Here is a 22,051-nt window from a genome sequence, read left to right on the forward strand (position 1 = left end):
GTTCAAATATTTTTCCCCTTTTCACCCATGGGATCCCAGCTCTTCCCCATCTGACCTCACAGAACATTACTGTTTCCTCCTTCCTATGACAGTCCTTCAGAGATCTCAAAGCAGAAAACACATCTTCTCTTGAGTCTTCTCAACCCAAACAGCCTCATTCACCCTGCAGAATATTGCAGTGGGAAAACTACAGTTTTTTAGTCAGATTTGTATTTAAAACTCCATGTTATAACTTACTAAACTGCATAATCTAGAGTATATTATATCTCTCATAGGCAGGATCATTGTAAGGATTAAAGCACTTAGCCAAGGCTAGTCCATAGTAAGTGCTCAATAAATGATATTTCTCAAAACAACACTGATTTTCCCAATGAGAAGTCATGAACTTCCTGGTTTTCTCCCTTTCCTCTCCCCAGCCAGCATGAAAGATTCAAGTCTGTCAAAGGTTTTGTTTGGGAAGTAGTAGCTTTCACAACTATCATACCATCTGGCTAGGGTTCCCCACCATCTGGGCTTCCTACAGAACAACACCCACGGTACACAAATCAAACCAACACTAACAAAGAATTACCATGCCTTTTGGCTTTCTGAAGTTAATAAGTTAATAAGTTAATTCTTTGTTCAAGAATTTTTTCTGCCCTAGGGTCTAAATTATGCCTTCTTCACCCTCCCTCTACAGTTATACCCCTCCAAAGCAAATGAACAAAGCCCCCAATGTTGACATCAGGAGATGGCATCATTTGGCTTGAAAAGGGTGATGTGTAGATCCAGGGATCTGGGAAGAAGTCTGAGAAAAGTCCAAAGGAGACTTTCTTCCTTTCCCTCCCCAGCTCTGGGGAAGTTCTTAGACAATAGAGGAACTCAGAGGGAAAAAGAGAAAGCAAAGCAAGAGGGCCTAGAAAATCCATCAAGGATGTGGTGCCAACATCCTAGACAATATCAGACCCCACCTCACCAGAAAGTGGAGGAGAAATGGGGTAATGGTCCATCTAAAGGGATCTCAGCCTCTGGAAATGGGAATACAATTTCACTCCTGGAAGTCTGGTCACAGATGGCACATTCCCTTGGCCCTTGGAGAGTCTTTGAATGCTGAAAGATTCTATGGCCCCCACCTGGCTTTTACATTATATAGCACATCCCTTATGATAATAGTGAAGGGACACCCCTTGAGTTAGAGATGGGAATGAGACTTCAACATTAACTCCATGGCATGACTGCAGGTTATGAAGTACCCTCATAATGTATTCATCACTCCCAGTGGTATCCTAAGTTCCAATATTCTTTTGAGGGCATACTACCTCAAGGAGAATAACTTGGTTTCCTTCTACTAGGAAGCAAAACAAAAACAAAAATATGTGACAGGGGCCATGGGGTGCAGTGACTAGAATGTAGCATTCAAATCCCAGCCAAATACCAGCTAGATACAAAAAGCTACTTAATTTCTGAGTCTCGTCATTAAAATGGGGGAAGAGATCACTTACATCTTTCCAACTTGAGAGTAAGGCTCCATGTGTTAACATTTTTAGAGCATCTAGCAGAGTCAGACCCTGCTTGCTTCTCTTTTCTTCCATGTTCAGGACCAAGGATAGTATTAATCGGGGACATCCAAGGAGCAGGCTGCCAAAGTTAAACTTTGCCTTTATTATTAAGGCATGGGTCAGCCTTTCTTTTGACCTATCTTAGAGGAGCATGTAGGAGAAGAGATTCCCAAGAAGTGGGCATTGTGGTGGGAATTATTAGGAGAAGTGGAAAAGGGTAAGAAACAAATAGTCCCTCTCTTACTTGATCAAACAGCTGTTTCCCAGTGGTGTTGGGCTGGATAGCAAACTCCAGCTCTGCATCCATGGTGGTCACACGCACATTGATCTAGAATGAGACCAAAGGAGGCAAGTTAGTTGTCTGGGTCTGTGCTTAGCAGAGCCTGGGACAAGTGTATCTGTTCAACCAAGAAGAGGGAACTAGTAGTATGCTAAGAACCTGAGCAACTTAGATATTGGTGGGAAGGAAAGGAGAATATTTAGACAAACAAACAATAACGCAGCCTTGGCTCCCAAGCAGCTTACTGAAGAGAAAAAAACATAGCCACAGAGCAATGCTTACCAAGGGGCAAACAGATAAATGCAAATCAGCCTACTATCAAGAGGAAGCAACTGTTGATTGTACTTCTTCCAGGAAGCCTTCCCCACCTATATCAGCCAGCTGTAAACCCACACCATTCTCCTCCCACCTCTGATCCACAGCCTGAATTATCTACAGCACTGGTCTTTGCAGACGCAAGTTAAGGGCAAGATAAAGAACACTGGGTTCCAAGCCTAGCACTGTACCTGGCTCAATATACTGGCTTATCTCCTTCCTGGGCCTTAGTTCACCTCATCTGTACAACAGTAGTAATGCAAGGAAAGAAGTCAATTACACTAGGTGATGACCATTTCAGTTCCACTGTCTATGGTTCTATATACTGACTTGCATTGTTAGTACCTCCTGAATTATTGGTCTCCCTAAGAACAAAAGTGGAAAGGGGCCTCAGCAAAGGTAGTTGTCCATTGCACAGAAGTGTTACCAAAGCCAAGTCAGCAGAGGGATAAGGGACAGAAACAGGCACTGATGAAAACAACAGGTAGTTACATATATGATTTTATAGGCACTGGAATAAAATACCTTCCACTTTTATGAGTAGATCCCCCATCTCAGGTCAATGATAGCTGAAGTTTCATCAGTACAGATTTTTTACTTTGGCTGAAAATTTGGTACTGATGGTAATATTAGTAGCAATATGCAGTAGTTTTCATGTATGGAAACTTGGTACTCACAAGGCGATTCGTGTGCACTAGCCCATTTAATATAAACAATCACTTTGTGAAGTAGATAATGTTATCTCCATATTGAATAAATAATGAAGATAAAGAAATAAATGTTATCTAAAGTCATATCACTAGGATGTAGGGAAGATAGGGTTTGAATTCTGATCTAAATCCAAACCTCATAATTTAAACTGATACATTAAGCCCTTCATACATCAAAGTACAAAATATCTCCCATGAAAATAAATGATGGATTAATTCTTTAAATTATAGGACATTTTGCTTAAGTAATCTATATGGTACAGCCACAAGATGGTTTGTTATAAGGTCATATAAAATATTCTGAAAACTATTTCATTCCCAAGTAAAATAGTTCAGTAATATTAAGTAAGGAAGGGAAAGCAACAAGAGTGCATGAGCTCAATTCCATAAAAAGTATGCACAGAGAGATAGTAATTGGAATCATGCCTAAGTGTTAGTCAGGCTTGGTTTTAGGGTGGTGATGAGTGTGTTCCCTCTTCTTTAAATTAAAAAAAAAGACCCACTAATCCACATTTTCTAAGATGCTGACATACTACTTGTACTATTGAGTGGGAGACTAAAAACAGAATTATCAAAAATGCAAATCCCCATGGAGTGGGTAAGACATTAAGTCTTATCAGTCTTTGACACCTCTGGGTCTTTCCTGACCATAGGGGTCAGTTAGCGGGGAAGAGGGGGTCAAACAGCCATTTTGCCAGCTAAACAATTCTGATGAGGACCAGGCCTGGGGAAGTCAGGGAGTCAGGGAGGAAATCTATTTCAAGATTGACAATGGGACAGGAAAGGCCCTGAAGGCAGGAACAAGTAAGGCAAGTTACCCCAGTGGGAGACAACAGGCAAGATTAGCCACCTTGACTTGGTGTTATCCTAGGCTTCCTGCCAATCCAGTGACCTCTGTAGAATGGGCCCTCATAAGATAGGGGTAATAAAGCCCAATGGGCTAGAATATGGCTTCAACATCTAGCCTCAAATCACCCTTGAAGTGGGTCAAGGGAGACTTCAAATCACCAATGACTTGAGGAGATAGGACAGGGTGAAAAAGAGACAGTGGGCCTTTTAGTACACTGGACTTCATTATCACCTCAAGGTTTCTGCCTTACTTAGATTTACTTCCCAATACCAAAGACTCAGTAGGTACTCAAAGGATGTTGGTTAAATGAGCACTTCTAAGCATGGGGATATAAGGTCACCTTTTTACTGTGCCATGGACCCTTCTGGCAGTCTGGTAAAGTCTATGGACCCCTTTTCGGAATTTTTATAAATACATGAAATAAAGTGATATAAGTAAACCAATTATATTGAAATAGTTATAAAAATATGTGCTTTTTATGATTTTAAGTAAATGTCTAGCACCGTATCTTATTAGTTATTTCTACTGTAATTTCAACATTGTGTTGAGCATAGTGATACTTTGAGAAATCTACAATAACTAGAGAATTGAGTAATATATAGAGCTGTCAAATTATTATGTTGTACACCTGAAACATAACATTGTATATCAACTATACTTCAATAATAAATTTTTTAAATAAATAAAATAAAAAGTAAACATCACCAAAAAATTGTGATATAAAACTTTTGTAGATTTCTACTAGTGACAAAGTCACAGGTACTGCCATTATTACCACTTCTTTTGTTTTTTTGTTTTTTTTGGCCTATATTCATAATTGAAGGAGGAGCTAAATCTCAATGAGAGATCAGTAAAAACAAATATGTAATTTTTCCCAATCCAAGTTCATGGATCATTCTCACTTCAGATTATATCCAAGGACCCTCATGGAGGCCTAAGGATTCCGGGTTAAAGAGCTTCCTATAATTTATTTCAATTCACCCAATATCAATGGAACACAATATTTAAGGAACTATAGTTAGAGTAGAGCTATCGGACCAGTCCCTGATCCCAAGGCACTTATTGAATAATAAGAAAACTATAATATACAAGGAATACAAAGAAGACCATGAGAAATGCCATAGCAGAACAAAAGAAACCTTTTGTGGAAATAAGGAACCACAGTTCAAAGTGATATTTGCACTGGTCCCTGAGGATAAACTTCATTTTAAAAGAAGGGATACTGCAGGAGTTGGAGGTAAGAACACCCAAATGTCTCAGGTAGAGAAATCAATATGTGCAATGGCCCAGAATGAGACAGGGATGGAGATGGTTCATTAAGACCTGCAAACATGCAGGTCTACTCCAGTGTGAATGAGGCCTGCATAGTGAAAAACAGGCAGGGAGGCCTAAAAGGTAGGAGGAGGGCCTTGAAGGCTATGCTAGAAAGCTGGGCCTTATCCTGTTAGCAGTAGCCAGATAGCCTTGAAATTCTGAGCAGAGTGGGGCAGAATCAGAATAGGGCTTTTTGGAAGAAAGTGCCCAGGGAGGAAACTGACAAAAGAGGTGGGACTCCAGGGAAACATTCCACAGCCTAAGATTTCCCTTTAATTTCCACTATTGGGAAGAACTTCAGAATAAATAAGCCAGTGGCAATCACAGATCATGTCAATGTAGTATCTTCAGGGCCTAGCTCATAGGCCCAAATATTTAAGTCAAATATTTGTTAAATAAATGTTTCTTGAATAAAATCAACTAGTAGATGGTAATGCAAGCTGGTGCAGCCACTCTGGAAAACAGTATGGAGGTTCCTCAAAAAAGTAAAAATAGAACTACCCTACGACCCAGCAATTGCACTACTAGGCATTTATCCATGGGATACAGGTGTGCTGTTTCAAAGGGACACATGCACCCCCATGTTTATAGCAGCACTATCAACAATAGCCAAAGTATGGAAAAAGCCCAAATGTCCATCGATGGATGAATGGATAAAGAAGAAGTGGTGTATATATATATATATATATATACATATATATATGTATATATATATATATATACATATATATATGTATATATATATATATACATATATATATACATATATATATGTATATATATATATACATATATATATGTATATATATGTATATATATATATATATATATACATATATATGTATATATATATATATACATATATATATATATATATGTATATATATATACACACACAATGAGGTATTAGTCGGCAATCAAAAAGAATGAAATCTTGCCATTTGCAATTATGTGGATGGAACTGGAAGGTATTATGCTAAGTGAAATTAGTCAGAGAAAGACAAAAATCATATGACTTCACTCATATGAGGACTTTAAGAGACAAAACAGATGAACATAAGGGAAGGGAAACAAAAATAACATAAAAACAAGGAGGGGGACAAAACTTCTGTTTTGAGACTCATACATATGGAGAACAAACTGAGGGTTACTGGAAGGGTTGTGGAAGGGGGGCGGGGCTAAATGGGTAAGGGGCATTAAGGAATCTACCCCTGAAATCATTGTTGCACTATATGCTAACTAATTTGGATGTAAATTTTAAAAAATTAAAATTAAAATTAAAAAAAAAGAAGTAAGGCAAGCTAAAAAAAATCAACTAGTAGAAAAGGCTGGGTTAAGAATAATGTTGTCCATGCTTCCTTCCTCCTAAATAGACCATCACCCCAGAACAAGGGCTCTCCTAAAATCCAAAGATGTCCAGCTGAAACCAAACTGGAACCTACTTCTCCAGAAACCCTGCTCAGAGTTTCTGCCATTTCCACAGTGGCTGTTTCTTCAGGGAATATAGCCTGATATCTCTTGAACTTCACTGTGAAGACAAATACTCTTAGGTTTAAAATAATTAGAAAGGAAAGCAAACAAAAGGGAACTTCTATTCTTGCCACCACTTAACTCAGAAGAAAATGTGAGTCATGATGACAAGGGTCATAGGTCTGGTATTCTCCTGTTTTCTGCATGTTGGAGTTAGGGGCAAATAAGGATAAAAATATAGTTGGGGCCTTAAGGTTATAGGTAGAGTAGGATTCTTGATCAAAGAAGATCCCTTGTTCTCTGGAACCCTAGTGTGTAAGATGAACTGCAGGATCAGACCCACTTCCACACAGTGGATGCTCACAGGGCCCACTGGATGCTCACCCTAGCTTCACTGAAGGCTCACCCACTGGCTTCCTTTTAGGCATGACTCCTGCAATTTCAATGAGAAGAGGGTGGTCTAGTTTGGGAGGCAAGAACCTGAAAATAAAACCTCCAAAGTCAGCAGAAAGTTCCCAGGAAGCCCCTCAGCTTGGCAAGAGTGGAGGAACTGGCCTATGTAGGATAGCATTTCATACTTAGAGAATTAAATCCTTTCCAAACCCTGTCCCTGCAGATCTAGGCACAGGCTGAGGTCAAAGATTGGGTCTCTGGAGACCACTAAGGCTTTAGGGAACAAAAAAAGTCTGGGTGTGGTGGGGATGGTATCACCCTCTCATATACACTAGCCCTCCCACCTCTAGCCCAAGAACAACAAATACACTGTTATTTATTGAACAATTGAACACAAGACACTTCCCACACCAATGCTCTTCATTGGACACTAACAAACTTATCTCAGTGGTCTGCCAACCAAAGTCCTCAACAAACTGGGATCTCCAGTTGGCTGGCCTAGAAAACAAAAATAACGAGGCCAGATGCTACCTTGGCTGTAGCAGCTGGGGTACTTTGGACTCTGGGACTGGTCAGCTTCAAAGAAGGGACTGGCCCTCTCTTTTCCTAGAGCTAAGAACATACAGGTGAGCAATAGCCAGACCACAGCAAGGAGATCAGGACAATGTTTCCCATCACTTGCCCCATATCACTGAACTACAAGATGGCCCTTCCTGGAGAGGAGTTTGGAGGAGACAGGGGAGAAAGCAGAGAAAGAGTCAAATAACAACAAATAATTTCCCTGAAGCATGGACATGTAAGCCAGAAAGAATTAAAATTACTGGTCCCACTTCATGGATGACGAAACTGAAGTACATAGAAGCACGTGACAAACAGATGGAAATGAATGCTTACTGAATACCAAATATGTGCCAAGCCCTTTCACCCATAGTCTCACTTAACATCACTGAAACCAAATTTAGTCATCTCCAAGTGGGGGGAGACTGGTCTTCTAGACATTCCCGGAGCTCCTATCATGACTCCACCTACCTCTCTGGTCATGCTGATTTCACTGTTGTCTTCAGACACTGCCTTGACAACTATTTTGGCCAAGGCCCAAACACTCTGGCATTGAAAGCCTGAGCACATCTGGGAAGCAGTTCTTGGGAAGGCCCCCTCGCAGGGGCAGAGCTTGCAAGTCAGCCCAGTTGGGTCTGAGCTCAGTGACCTCACCCCCACCTGCCACCTCCCCATTCTCCTCAAAAGTCCACATGCTCCATCCTTCCAGTGGAACTGCTGGTATGAAGAAGACAAAGGCAAGTCAGAGAGGGGGACAAAGGCAGGACAAGCCTTACCAGGGCAACTCCAAAACTTTAGTCTCTCCCCTGGACAAAGAACAGTCACCAGAGTGTTACTTGAACTACCTAATCTCCATTATTTAGGCTCCAGCACCCACCATTTCCTGCTGCCAGAACTGAGGCAAGGGCAGGGCAGGGCAGGGCAAAGCCTGGTCTGTCTTGCCTCTTGGGATGACAGCACTGCCTCAAGCAGCTGTTTTCCATAAGGGGAAAAACAAGGGTTGCTTTGAATCTCCAGCCTAGGAGGCATTCTCCATCTCCCCCTCTTCCTCCTCCACTGACTCACTCACTTCCCAGCAACTCAGCCATTTCCCTATTGACTTGGACATTGTACCTGGAACAGTTAGTTATCTGTTCTGACCTCTTCCTCCCCATCTCCATACCCTTAACACATCCAGAAAGACCTGCCTGGGGTTAACCCTTCCTATGCCTGTGTCTTTTTTTCCAGTAGTTTCTAGAAGGGAGAGCCACATCCAACCCCACGGACACCCATATCTTAATGGGTTAGCAGTAGTTCTTCAATCATTCCAATTGCTTCAAATGCCATGGGAGACAAGGCTCCCCTTTTACTTTCTTTGGCCCAGTCCTGCCCTCCAAAAGTTCCCCAAGAAGCACTGGGAGACAAGGGCATGTTGGAAATGGGGTGTTATTCCCCCAGTCACCATATATTTGGAAAAGTAACCTCCACATGTAACTAATCTCTCTTAGCAATGAGAACATAGCTAACTTGCCACTATGGGAATGAGAATTCAGAGCAGAGGCTAAAGCTGAAAAGGTCGGAACAGTAAGGCTACCTTACCAAGCTGCAGCTTCCCCATTAACCCAGACTTAATTACATCAACCTCAGGCTGAGGCAGAGTCCCCCCCCCCCACCTCCCGCCCAACACATGAAAGTCAGGAAGGAAACTAGCTCCTCCCTATTTGCACTTATCTCCAGGAGTTACTCTCAAATTCAGCTCAGCCAAACCATATTCCAGAATAAAACAACACATACTTCTCTACCCCCACCCCAGTTCATCTCTCCTTAGCTACAGGGGCTGCCCACTAGCTCCTTACCATAGCCTCTTTACAATTCCTCAAGATTTCAAACCTAGAATCTCATCTGGCTCCTCCTGAATAACATCCTTAGGAACTTCTCATCCCTCTTCTTCAAGAGAATAAACAGTTCAGAATCCTAAACTGTCAGAGATGAAAGGAACCTTAGAGACAACTTGATTTAAATTCTGCAACATACAGCTGGGGAAGCTGAGGTCTGGGAAAGGAGAGACACTGTCCCAGAGTCATGCAGCTGTTAGGCAGAATGAGATCAGGGATTGAAAACCTGGCTCTTGATCCACTGGCTATTTAATAAACTATAGAACCACCCTGACTCTTAGAAACAGAAGACACCTCAAGTGAACCACTGCTGAAAAGACTATGTGGAGGAGGCTGGACCACCTTGCCTCCGTGAAAAACTCCAAGCTGGCATGACTTGGAAGTCTAGGTTTCAACAGAGGGCAGGCCTAACTTTCAGGCTCTGAGACATTCATCAACACTCATTCTAGGGAGACTAAACCTTTCATAACACATCATACAAGAAAATTCAAAGATCCCTTGTTTCTAAGATAGCTTCTTTTGCACAAACTTGGATAGCAATTCATTGGGAAGTTCCATGATAAAAGACACAGGCAAGAACCAAGCTGGAGGTTGGTGGGGAGAGGGTGAGATGCAGTAGGGAAAGAGGCAGGGAATTTGAGGAACAGATTTATATCTAAGTAGCCAAGAAGAACAGATTCTTTAATTCTCATAAAACTTTGATGCTTCTGAAACAAAAGGGGACAGGATCCATCATTAATAAAGTAAGTCTTATAAATGGGCAAAGCCCCTCTCTGGGGCTACACCCAGCTGGACTTCATTCTCTCACATCAGTTTCCTGCTTGACCCAGTTTCCTGCCTACAAGTTTCACAAGAATGTAGACTGGAAACACAGACCATTTGCAGTTGCCTGGAGATGCCAGGCACCAGAGCACCAGATAAGGGCTTTACTTTCTCTGCTCAGAAACACACCCCAGCAACCTCCAGCATCACAGCTCTGAAGCACACTGGAGATGATCCAAGCCTCAGCTTGAGTTCTATCCAATGCTCATGGGATTTCTGTCCTGTCTTGCACTTCTGGGTGTTAAAAATTGCTGAAGCTAGGATCAGTTAACTCTGCAGCTGCAGGAGGGGGCTTCCATGCCAAGTCAAAAAGTTGTTTTTAACCCCAGAGCTAGGCTAGGGTCAGCTTCCTGCCTGCCAACCTTACTGGTAAGTCAACAGCTAAACCCATATCTAGGTAACCCACAAAATTGGAGTCCTCATCCCAGAAATAATTATCTCAGCTTTAGAGGAGTGGAGCATGGTATATTAGAAAAAAGCTTTGGAGCTTCTTTGACCTTCCTTTTTGTGAAACTCAGTTTCCTAATCTAAAAAAATAGGTCTAATAATATCAACTTCACAACAGGGTTATTGGGAGCTTTAAGTTAAAATAATAGACATGGAAATACATGGCACATCATAAGTAGAATGTGAGGACTCCTAACCCCCCCCCTTTTTTAGTCATAGTATTACAAATATCTTACCTCTCAGGAATGATTTAAAATGAAAATGTGTTCAACTGTAGAGATCTTGGGGCTACCCAAGAAGATCTCCAGAGATCCCTTCTAGCATAAAGGACTATCACTTTGGGAACAAACTCTAAAATGTGATTAGATTTCTAGTTGGTTATACAATATGAAGCCATGCACATCAGGTAGACATACAGATATCCTTACATGCATTATTATAAATGCTTTCTTTCTTGGAAGGATGGGGATTTTCCCCAAGAAGCAGTGCTCTGAAGGGAGGTAGAACACAACAGAGCACGTATGCTACTTTGTCCTTTTCAGAGACTGCCTGATCTTTCCAATTCTTGGCTCTGCCTTGCCATTTTCTCCAATCATATTTCACCATAATACACAAACCTCCACCCCATAAACAAAACTCACTGGGACCTCCAAATCACAAACTCGGCTGAAAACTGGCTCATCAGAATCACCTGGGGAAATTTTTTTTTTTTAAATACAGATTCCCTAAACCCACTCACAGATTTACTATATAAGAAGAAGAACCTGGACATCTGAAGTTAGGAGCTTTAGATAATTCTAAGGACCAGCCAGATTTGGGAACTTCTGGCATGGAATACGGTTCCCTGAACCAGCCAGCCTCTCATGTGCTGGTGTTATTATGGCTAGAATGATGCTTGAAGGAAGGGAAACACAACAAGTAAAAAAAAAAAAAAAAACTGTGGAGACATTTAGGCTGGGCCTGGTGAACGGCTCTCCAGAGTTGAATGCAGCCCACCTCCACTAAAGATGAGAGATGCAATCAGTCCTGCCACTGCCTCCAAACCCCTCTGCAACCTGGTCTCCCTATTTGTAAAATAGAGCAGGGATTATCCTTGGCCCTCGCTACCTAGTATCATCACTCCCCACCACCACAAACATTATTGTGCACTAAAACAATGTCTCTGTTGTAGAAAGAACATAACTTTGTATTCTGAAAACCTAAGTGCAAGATCCAACTCTACCAATAATAATCTATGAGCTCTTGATCTTTCCACCTGTAAAATGGGCATAATTATGCCAACCTGGCAGAATGTTATGCAGTACTAATGTGGTGTTTCCCAAACTTAATTGATCATAAGAATCATTTGAGGCACTAATTTAAAAACTCAGATTTCTAGACCCCACTCCAAACTTACTGAAATAGACTCTCCAGAGGAGGATCTTGGGAATTAGTCATTTTGGCCCCAGCTGATTCTTTTCCCTAGGAAATTTAAAGAACCATCACCTGGCACAGACACTGTTGAGAGGAAATTGAGGATTAGCTCAGAGAGGTCTGGTCTTCCAAACTGCTGTCTGGCTCAGATATCCTCATGACAGGGACCTTGAGGTTAGGACCCAGCAGAGCAGGCTCTGCAGGCAGTAGAGGGAGGAGACTTTGGAATTCCAAACAGAAAGCTAAATGCTTTCTGGAATGAACAAATATTCAGGTCATTGTCCAGAGCTTTCCACCATCCTACCATCTACTTAAGAATCAGACAGTGGGAGGAAATAGTCAATGCAGATACCTCACCAGCCAAAACACGCGGATCAAAATGTTCTAACTAGAGTCCTAATCAAAGCCTTCTTGAGTTCTCTGTCCCTTAAACACTCTATATTCACTCTTCCCCAGGAGAGCTTTCAGGCAAGGAGCAGACCTTAAATAATATTTTCCTGTTCTTAGATGTTCTGAGAACTTGGAAGAACAGAAGAGATATGGTGAGGGGGTCCTACATTTGCATAGAGATGTGAGAAGGTGGGGGACATGAGAATGAGAGTCTAAGATAGATGTCATTAATAATGGTGCACTGGAACCAGCTTACACTAGACCTGATCATGTGCATCTCTTTACAATTCCTCCCTCAAGGACCTCATATTGGTACCTTGGAATCAGCCATGGTGAGAGTATTTACACCACAGGGATCACTAAACAGTATAAAGCTTGACTTCACCAGGAAATTTGTTTTTAAATATTTACCAGTACATTATACACGTTAGGTAAGCATGTTTAGCCCCATTTTACAAATGAGGAAACAAAGTCCCAATGAAGGGAAACAACTGCTGTCTTCAAGCTGCATCACCATAGCCAAGAACTAGTCTGTCTGACTAGCAACAAATTCCTGGCTCTACCTACCAGCACCCTAAGGGAGCAGGAAAGCCTTCTTGTCAGCAAAAAGGTGGCTGACCCAAAAGGCTCCTCCATCATCTAAAGGCCAAACAAGGACACCTAAATATGCCTGGTGCCAAGGAAAGTTGTGGGTAAAGACCCAAGACTGAGATATGAAAGCAACAAGAAACAGTCCCATCACTACCAAAGGAGAGAGACTGGAATAAGGCAGGAAATGGGTTAGAAAGCCCTAGTGCTTCTAAGGCTTTCTAAGAGTCTCTTCACAAATATCCAACAGTGTGGTCTCTGGCAGGGGGGCCTGGGACACTGCAACTTTCTAGACCTCTTGAATCCTCAGTTTCCCTACAAGTAAAATGGGAATAATAATGCCTACTTCACAGGATTGTTGTGAGGACAACCATCATATCCTTTACTTATAGGAAAGAACCTGGCTTGACATTTAGCATGTATTAAATGTATGTATTAAATTAAATTTGATAAATTTTAATTCTTTTTCTCCTGCAGCCTCATTATTCAATCCAGATTCTTCCAGGGTGCCTGGTTCACCTTAACAATAATAATCCCATCCCACATACACAGTGCCTTACAGCTTAAAAGACACTTGTTCATATGCATTCTTTCACTGAATTCAACTCTATATGAAAGGCAGGGCATAGACAAGCCCCATTTTACAGCAGGGAGAAATGGAAGCTCAGTGAAGTAAACAGCAATTTGCTCAAGTGTGAAGGAGAGAGGACTAAAACCCAGGTGTCCCTAGCTACTAGTACACTGTTCTTTACCCTTACAAGTTTATCCTATTCAAGGTTACAAGAGAGTCCAATGGCTTACTTATTGCCATTTAATTCATCCAAGAAATCTAGTGGCCTCTGGCCTCTGGTCTCTGGCTCTGTCTCAGATTGCTATGAGAGGAACTGTCCATGAGATGGGAGAAAATCAAGGCAGCAATGGAGTAGGAACAGTCTTCTTGTGGTAGAGGATACTACACCATTATCTAGGAGAAACCAGCCAAGAACAGTGGGCCAGAAATTGGTTCTGGGTCTGTCCCAGTAACCTTGGGATAATCCCTTACCCCTCTAGGTAGAGTGTCCCAAACTGTACTGCATAAGTCTTGCTCAGTGGTTTTCAATTTTATTTTATTTTTAGCAGCTTCTTGCCTCTTCACACTTCCAGATAGAAAACCACATGAAACTTCAAAATTTGAAGTACATAAAAGTAGAATTTTTCTAGCTAAAGGGGGACTGCAGCTTCCCAGGCAGTTCAACCAAATACAAACCACTGGACTACCACCTTAGGGAAAGTGAGAGAGCTCCAGGTATAACTTTCTAGAATTTTACTCAACTCTGCCACTATTCTTTATAGGACTTAAAAGACTCTCTTGGCCTCAGTTTCCCCATCTAAGGTAGCCGGACCAATTGGCCTCTAAAGGCCCTTTCAGCATTGGGATTCAGGAAAAGAAAGACCATCAACCCCCATGGTGATGAACTGTGAAGAGAGACCAACAAAAGCAAAGCCCCATCCCTTTGCCCTGGAAAGCCCCTCAGCCTCTGGTGACTGTGAACTCTTCAACTAGTTCCTCAAGCACTGGGTAAATGGCAACAGGGCGGGTGGACAGACAGGCAGGAAGGCATGCACCCCACCCTCCCTTGCACAGGAAGCTAGCTACATCCTCTTTTCCCCACCCCAGGCAGCACATCTCCAAAGGTCCCCAAAAGAAGTAGTGGGGGCAGGGAGAAGAAGAGGATGAGGTTTGAAAGGAAACTGAACATGCAAATTGCCACAGTGTGCTAGGGAGCCATCTGGGGGGAGAGGTGTGACTAGGGCCCCAGGAAAGAGCAACAAAGCAGCCCCATTCTCTACTGGGGCCCAGCTTCCCCAACAAAACCATGCCAAAATGGTATATGGCTGCAGGAGTTACAAGGCAAGCATAGGCCCACCCACTCCTTACCAACTGAGTTTCTCCAACCTGAAGAGTTGGGCCTCATTCATAGGCTATTACAGTTCTTTCTTATAGTAAAAACACAGATGTGCATGCATAACTATACACATAAGTACACATAAGTGAACCCTTAAGAATACAGGGGCTCTTCCTGCCTCTCAGAGCCAAGGAGGCAGGTACCAACCCGCATGGCCACACCACCAGCCCACTTTCCTGTGCCCTCCCCAAACCCTGTAACTGGGGCCCAGCCTTCCCCACATCCTGTTCTCAGAGAACACGTGGCTGCCTGGGGGAAAGATAATGTCATTACCACACTTCCCCTCCCTGGAGGAGGCTTTGGTTGACTGGGGAGGGAACTGGAGTTCTTTGCCTGATCAGGCTGAGTAATCTGCAGTAAATCTCCCAGTTTTACCGACAGGGACTGGAAGGGTGACAAGCTAACACTGAAAGCACCTTCCACATTACAGGATCCATGCTAGAGACAGATGGTGATGATCCAAAGTACGTCTGGAAAAATGAATTTTCTGGAAAAACACAAATTGGCAACTTTTCCTACATTTGGAAACTAGAATACAACATACTAATGCTATTCCTTGATTAATGAACTAGGAGCTGCAAAAATACAATAAACTTATTTTTCAAAAAGTATCCCAAACATTACTCAAGTCACTATACCTGAGTTTTAGATGTATCAACATTTCTGCTAAAGCAGCTTGATCTGCTGGCAGTCTTAATGGGCCTAGAGTGGCTTTGGCCACTAGGAAAAAGAAAATGACTGCAGACCCATAAGAAAGAGCTCCCCAAACACACTCAAAGGAAGGGATGGAAAGAGGGTACCAGAGCCTGAACCCACTAATTGTTCAATTTTCCTTCACTCCTCTCTGATCAGCTGACTCCCTGGCTCGCCCTGGTCTTCACTTCCCAAACTATAAGTAGCAAAGAATGTGGCTGAACATTCCATCTGAATATTCAGGGAGAACCTCCTCATTCATCAGCATGAAGTCAGGAGGCTTCACCATTAACAGAACTGCCTTACTAAGTGCAGACCTTCAGTGCAACATGATCCTTGTCCAGGCTTGTATGAGGGACCTTGGCTGACCGCCCCTAAGCAGGATGTCCTCAGTCCCACCCAGCCTGTGACTTACCCACACCTAATCTTACAGCCCAATCTGACTCTTGTCCCTATCAAGGAACAAGGTTTATCACACAGACCTTAAGAAAATACTGACTTCTCAGAACCTGCCTCCAGTGGATGTGCTGAAGGCTGAAGAGTAGTGTCATACATGTGCTAGGTATCTCTGTTGCCATAGCTTATAGTCTTCATTTTTGTCATGGTCATCTTCCTGGAAGCAGAGGTATAAAGAGCCCAAATAATGCCCTCAAGCTCTGTGGATCTGATTGTTTTGGAGAAGTTGCAGAGCAGGGGTGGTCAGTAAGAAAACAGGGACATGACATCCATCTTATTAGTTTTGGTCCCTATGTAGATTGATATAACTTCTCTAAAAGCTGGCTTTGTATTTTTTTTTTTTCAGTTAATAAAGCCACATCTTGCCTTTCAAACTACAAGCTCAGCTATCAAATTACTGAGACTGGTAAAAACTGTTTAACCTATTTGGCCAACACTAGGGTTTTTAGCACCCCTTCCACCACAAACATACAACCTTTGTAGCCCCTAATGCTGAAGTGAGCGTGCACGAAACCACTCACCTTACACACACACACACACACACACACACACACACACACACACACGAGTTCTTTGGGTAGAGTAAGAAGTCTCCTTCCCCACTACCCTAATTTTGGTCTAGTTTGTTCAGATAGCAGCAGCAGGAAAGAGGCCTACCAGAACTTATACAGTAATTACCCAGCAGCCTCCCTAATGGCCCAGGCAATAGACCTTATTCCATAATCCAAAGTAAACCTTAAAATTGTACCTACAATGCTAGTAAGTGTTAGAAAAGCAAATAAGGCCACCTCTTACCTACCTTAGGTGTTTTAGAAAGGATCTGCACTCCTGATACAGGCACATAGACATACATGCTGGTTCCATATACCAACTTATTAGATGCCCAATATGGACCAGGTCTTGAGATGATTTTAATGTTTGCACATGTGTGTGTGAAAGTGAGTGAATGAGCATGTAAGAGATTTGGGGTGAAGGTAGGCAGTGATCTGCAGACAAGTGAGTGGGTAATTACCATTCTGTACACAGCAAGAACAGTAATAGAGGTAATCAAAGGGAACTGTGGAAACATAAAGGGACACTCAGGCCATAATGGAGGAAGTAGGAAAGCAGAAGGTTTTTAGAGGAAGGGCTGACATGTCCTGAGATATAGAAGACTGTCACAGGAAAAAGATGTTAAATGGAAAGGAAAGCTCATGGTGTTCTGGATAGAGAAATAGCATGTATGAGGACACAGAGGCAAGAATCACAATGTATGTCCTCCAAATGCTGCAGTGAAATATCCAACATGTGAAAACTATCCCTAAGATACAAAGGATCAAGCCCTCCTATCCCAGTTCCAAGACTCTTCTCCCAGAATCCATCAGAAGAGAATAAATTACAGACCATTTCACCACCACAGAATTAGGCACCAGATCACCAGATCTGGGGGAGAGGTGTTCCACTGGCAGAGAGAGAAATTCCTGAAGACAAAGCCAGACAAGATGGCTTAATATACAAGATATAGATAGGAAGCTGGCTCTGTTCCACAGAGCCCCCTGAGGCACCAGCTTAGCCTAATGAATAGTCTCTACCCTAGCTCCCACAAACCTGGGAGGAACCACTCCGCAGACCTCAAGGGAGCCTACCACAACCCACTTTCAGTCCATATGGAAAACTTGTCTACCTACAAATAGACCTGGAAAGGCAACTAGAATGAGATTTCCACTGCACTCACACCCCACCACACACACACACACACACACACACTCACAAAGAGGAAGTGAAAGCTACCAGCACAGCAAGGGCTTGGGATGGGCCTCAGCCACAGCTGCCTGGCTTCTGCAAAGAGGTGGGGACCCACTGGTTTCACAAACTGTTGTGCCCTCTTGAGTAAGGGTTCCTCTCATCATTTTCTTCTCTGCACATCCTATCTTCTTCCCACCCCATACCCATCAAGTATAACCTGGGTCTCTTTTACCCCACTCCCTCATTCTGGGATTTTCAAGGCTCCCCAGAGCTGGGATTCCTCTTTACAAAGTAAGATACACCCACACAGATTCTCACCACGCCCTCAACATGCTGCAGTGGAAGGCACAGCGTGGTTCACCACAAAGTAGGCCAGTAATTGTTTCAAATTAGGCATCATTGTTTCAAATATCAGTTTCCTTATTTAAAAAAAATCATACAGATATAGTGCTATTACACTATCATAGGGAGCACACTTACAAATTACAAGCAAAGCCTAACTAGGGTCCTAAAATTACTATTTAAAGAGAGTAAAATACCATGAAAGAAATTAAGAGAAACAGGCATTTATCAAGCACTTTCAATGTGTCAGGTCCCCTTCTAGATGTACTTTTACACGTGTGAGCTATTTTCTCTCTCATAAATCTGAAGGAAGTGGGTATCATTATCCACATTTCAAAAATTGAAAACTAAGGTTCAGAAAGGTTAAATGCCTTACCTAAGGTCATACAACTATAAATAGTAGCTGATAATGATGCCACATAATTGACCTACTTTATTTACCTTCTGGCTGAGACCCATCCTTTCTCTCATGTTACCTTGAACAATGCTGATGAGACCCCCACCCAAAAAAGTCATGGAAAAACCTGAGGCAACTCTACTTGGAATGTTCACTATTAATCGTCACATTAAAACCATTTAAGCTAATCTTACTCGCTGACTATTCACAAATATGGTTCAGCCATTAAAGGCAGAAACATCTTTGCATATTCCACAAAGTCTTCTACATTGTTGGGTTAGAGGCAAGGCATTAAGGACATTAGGGAAGGGGATAATAGGAGCAGCTCTGGTGAGTGCTCTTTACCTCCTTGTATCCTGGTCACCTCTGGTCAGGAAGGTCAGTGACTGAGTCTCCCAAGTAGTCTGGAATTGGGTGTGTATCTGCAAGCCTAGGTGTGTTTGGGGAAGGGTAGTCACAGCAGAAGGGAGAAGTCCTTAGAAAATCTGATACAACTCCTCTTAGAACTCTGACCTTTCCAGAAGAGTGACTCAGTCTTGACACCACACTCTCTCCATTCCAGGATTCCCAAAGACTTATCATGAATGGGCATAGGTGCCTGAATAGGCACGTACCCAGAAAAACACACAACAGCTAACATAGTAGAAACCCTCAGAACACTGGATGTAAGGGCTACAGATAGAGCTGGAATGTTTCCCTGTCTGTGTAAGCCTATCACTAGAGCTACATTGTAGTACCATCCCATAACTCCAGTTACGGTGTCATACTCCAAAAGTACCAAGATCCCCTCTGTTTAGGCATGGTCTCGCAAGAACACAAAGGAGTTACCTTCTCAAAAAGTCAGGCTTGATTTTAGGAGACTTAGCAAAGCCAAGGATAAAGTGTGGGGGAAGGAAGAGGAAGAAGGAAGAACCCCAGCTCTGGAATCCCCTATTGAATGTAGCTTTGGACTTTTGTGTTTTCATTTTCAAATCTCCTTAATTATGATCAACAGCAACTGTGTACTTACAAGATTTGGGGCCATCTGAGATGAAAAGTTAAGTCTTATATAGGAACAGTGAGCTGGAAGAAAATCATCATCTACCAGGCTCTTTTTACTCCAAGAAGGATACAATTTTAATTTTAACCCCAGTGACTGAGACCCCAAGTGTACCCCAGAAGGAGACAGAGAGGTTTGGTTAGTTAGTAACTAACATGGAAAGGGCTGGCTACAAACAGCCTTATCACAAATCAGAATTCAGAGGTCTACCATGTGCATAGCTCAGGAAAGAGGTGTCATGAGTTTATAAGAAATTGGTATATAATAAATTGGTAGTATAGAGAATAGACTATTAAAGATTGGGAATCTGTTTCTGTGAGGCCCATAAGGTCTCTGTTGCATATTCTCCCATTTTTCTTTTTAACAATGTTTTTTGAAATGTGAAATCAGGTGCACCTGAGTGGCTCAGTCAGTTGAGTGTCTTACTTCAGTTCAGGTCGTGATCTCATGGTTCATGGGTTCGACCCCATATCAGGCTTTCTGCTGTCAGCACAGAGCCTGCTTCGGATTCTGTGTCCCCCTCTCTCTCTGCCCCTCCCCTGCTTGTGCTCTCTCTGTCTCTCTCAAAATAAATAAACTTAAAAAAATTAATGTGAAGTCTATTTTTACTAACATAGGACTCAAAAGCAAGTTTGTCAACTGCCAGACTAAGCCAAATATTGTCAAGTTAGTCACTCCACTATCAACAAGGCCTCAAATCTGGTCTAACACCTCTCTTCACATTCTAATTTCCATTGAAGATGGACAGCAAGGTCTGATCCAAAAGTTAGCTAAAGATAACTGGCCTAAACAGTAGGCTACTCCTTTCCTGAGTAAAAGCACTGGGAAAAAATAAGCAATAAGTTTAGAGCACTTGCCATCTTCCCACAGGCTCATTCACATACCAGAAAGGCCCTGGGTCATGCTGACCCTCCTCAGTAGTATGCTCCAGTCCAGGAGCTAAGCCATGGAGTGCCTAGCGCCTAGGCTTCTGGCTCAAACCCCAGGCCTTGAAGAACAAGAGGTATGTATGAAGAAGAAAAAAGAACAGGACCTTCCCAGCTGGCCTATGAAGGGCTCAAGAAACAAAGGGGCATCTATAGCTTACTTCTCTCCTTATGTATTTAGAAAAGGTGTGGATAATAAAAAGAAATAAAGTCAGAGATGCCAAACTCAGTGGGAAGGAGAGTTAAGAATGAAATTAGTGCCAACCACAAAGCTCCAACACTAAAGATCTCCATTAGTGGTCAACACTCCTCTGGACTAGGTCTAGGATCTTCAGAGTCCAGTTAGCACTTCTCTCATAAAGAAGTGGTGAGAAAAAAAAAAACAAAAAAAAAAACAACCATTCAGGAGTGCCCACCTTCTAACCTCCCACTCCATGCCCTGACTCCTCACATTTACCTCTCTTGTAGAAAAAAAAGAAAAAAGAAAAGAAAGAAAGAAAATAAAGCTATGTATGTGTGAAAGCATGTGTACCCTAAAATTCAACTACTGTTAAGAACTGTGGACTTCTAGAAACAGGGATACCACTGATGGCCAATGCTCAGATGTGGCCCTTTTCTCCCAGTTAGCTTCCAGATTCTTCCCTCAGGAAGGGAAGAATCTAGTCTGACTCAAAGGAGGAAGCAAGAGAAGAAAATTCAGCACCTATTGAGTACCTGAAACGTGTGGGACAGGGTATTGGGCACTAAAAATACAAAGATTATCATAAGCCCTTACTTCAAAGGGTTTCCCATCTAGTAGTGAAAAGATGTAATTATCGGGTCCCACAGAATGCAGTATGTGCTACATCTACCCTAAAGCTCCCAGTCACCTTTCTCTCCAAATAAAAAGTTTCTTTGGAGGCTGATGGCTGAAAAGAAATCAAGATATCCTCCTGGAATTGCCTGGTTCTCCACATCAAACACTCTCTTGTGCCCCAGGGAAGTCTTAGAATAAAAACCCCTTTCCTACCATAGAAGAAGCTTATGCTAAAGCTCAATTCAAATTGGGATGTCCCATATAAAACTGTTAAAACATAATTAAAGAGCACACTGTGATACGGTACCAGGCCTTGCGGGAGAACTTCATGTACTCTAAAAGTATAGAAGCAGCAGAGGCTGGGGCCTAGTCAGGTCTAAAGGCCATGTAGCCGAAGCAGGAAACAGACAACAAGCAGTCTCCAGTTCCCAAGCACCTTGCTGTGGACACAGGGCAGGGTCCCAGCCCAGCACTTCTATAATGGCACTGAAAAATGAATTCACAGGGCCCTTGGGCTCTTACACACCAACTCCCTATGATGTTCCCACTAACTGAATGCCTTAGAGCCCACAGCATTATTCACTTCCCATCCTGTCCTGTCCTTTCTCCCCTACCACAACTGGTCTGCACATTCCTGCTCTAAAGAGAGTTGTTTACTTCCCTTGGGCCCAGTTAGTTGCTTTGTGGGGTTTTGTTTGTTTTGTTTTTTGTTTTTGTTTTTGTTTAGAGAGAGAGTGGGAGAGAGGGGCAGAGAGAGAGAGAGAGAGAG

At 42.5% G+C, this 22,051-nt stretch overlaps 1 protein-coding gene across 1 annotated transcript in view; it reads right to left on the bottom strand.

Moving 5' to 3' along the window:
- Window positions 1-22,051, bottom strand: part of MSN (moesin) — a 65,264-nt gene that overhangs the window by 22,259 nt on the left and 20,954 nt on the right. The window contains exon 2 of the mRNA XM_081792355.1: window positions 1,783-1,866. Coding sequence (XP_081648481.1) covers window positions 1,783-1,866 — 84 coding nt within the window. The remainder of the gene's footprint in view (window positions 1-1,782; window positions 1,867-22,051) is intronic.

The sequence above is a fragment of the Panthera onca genome, chromosome X (assembly GCF_046562875.1).
Source record: "Panthera onca isolate mPanOnc1 chromosome X, mPanOnc1 haplotype 2, whole genome shotgun sequence".
Lineage (NCBI taxonomy): Eukaryota > Metazoa > Chordata > Mammalia > Carnivora > Felidae > Panthera > Panthera onca.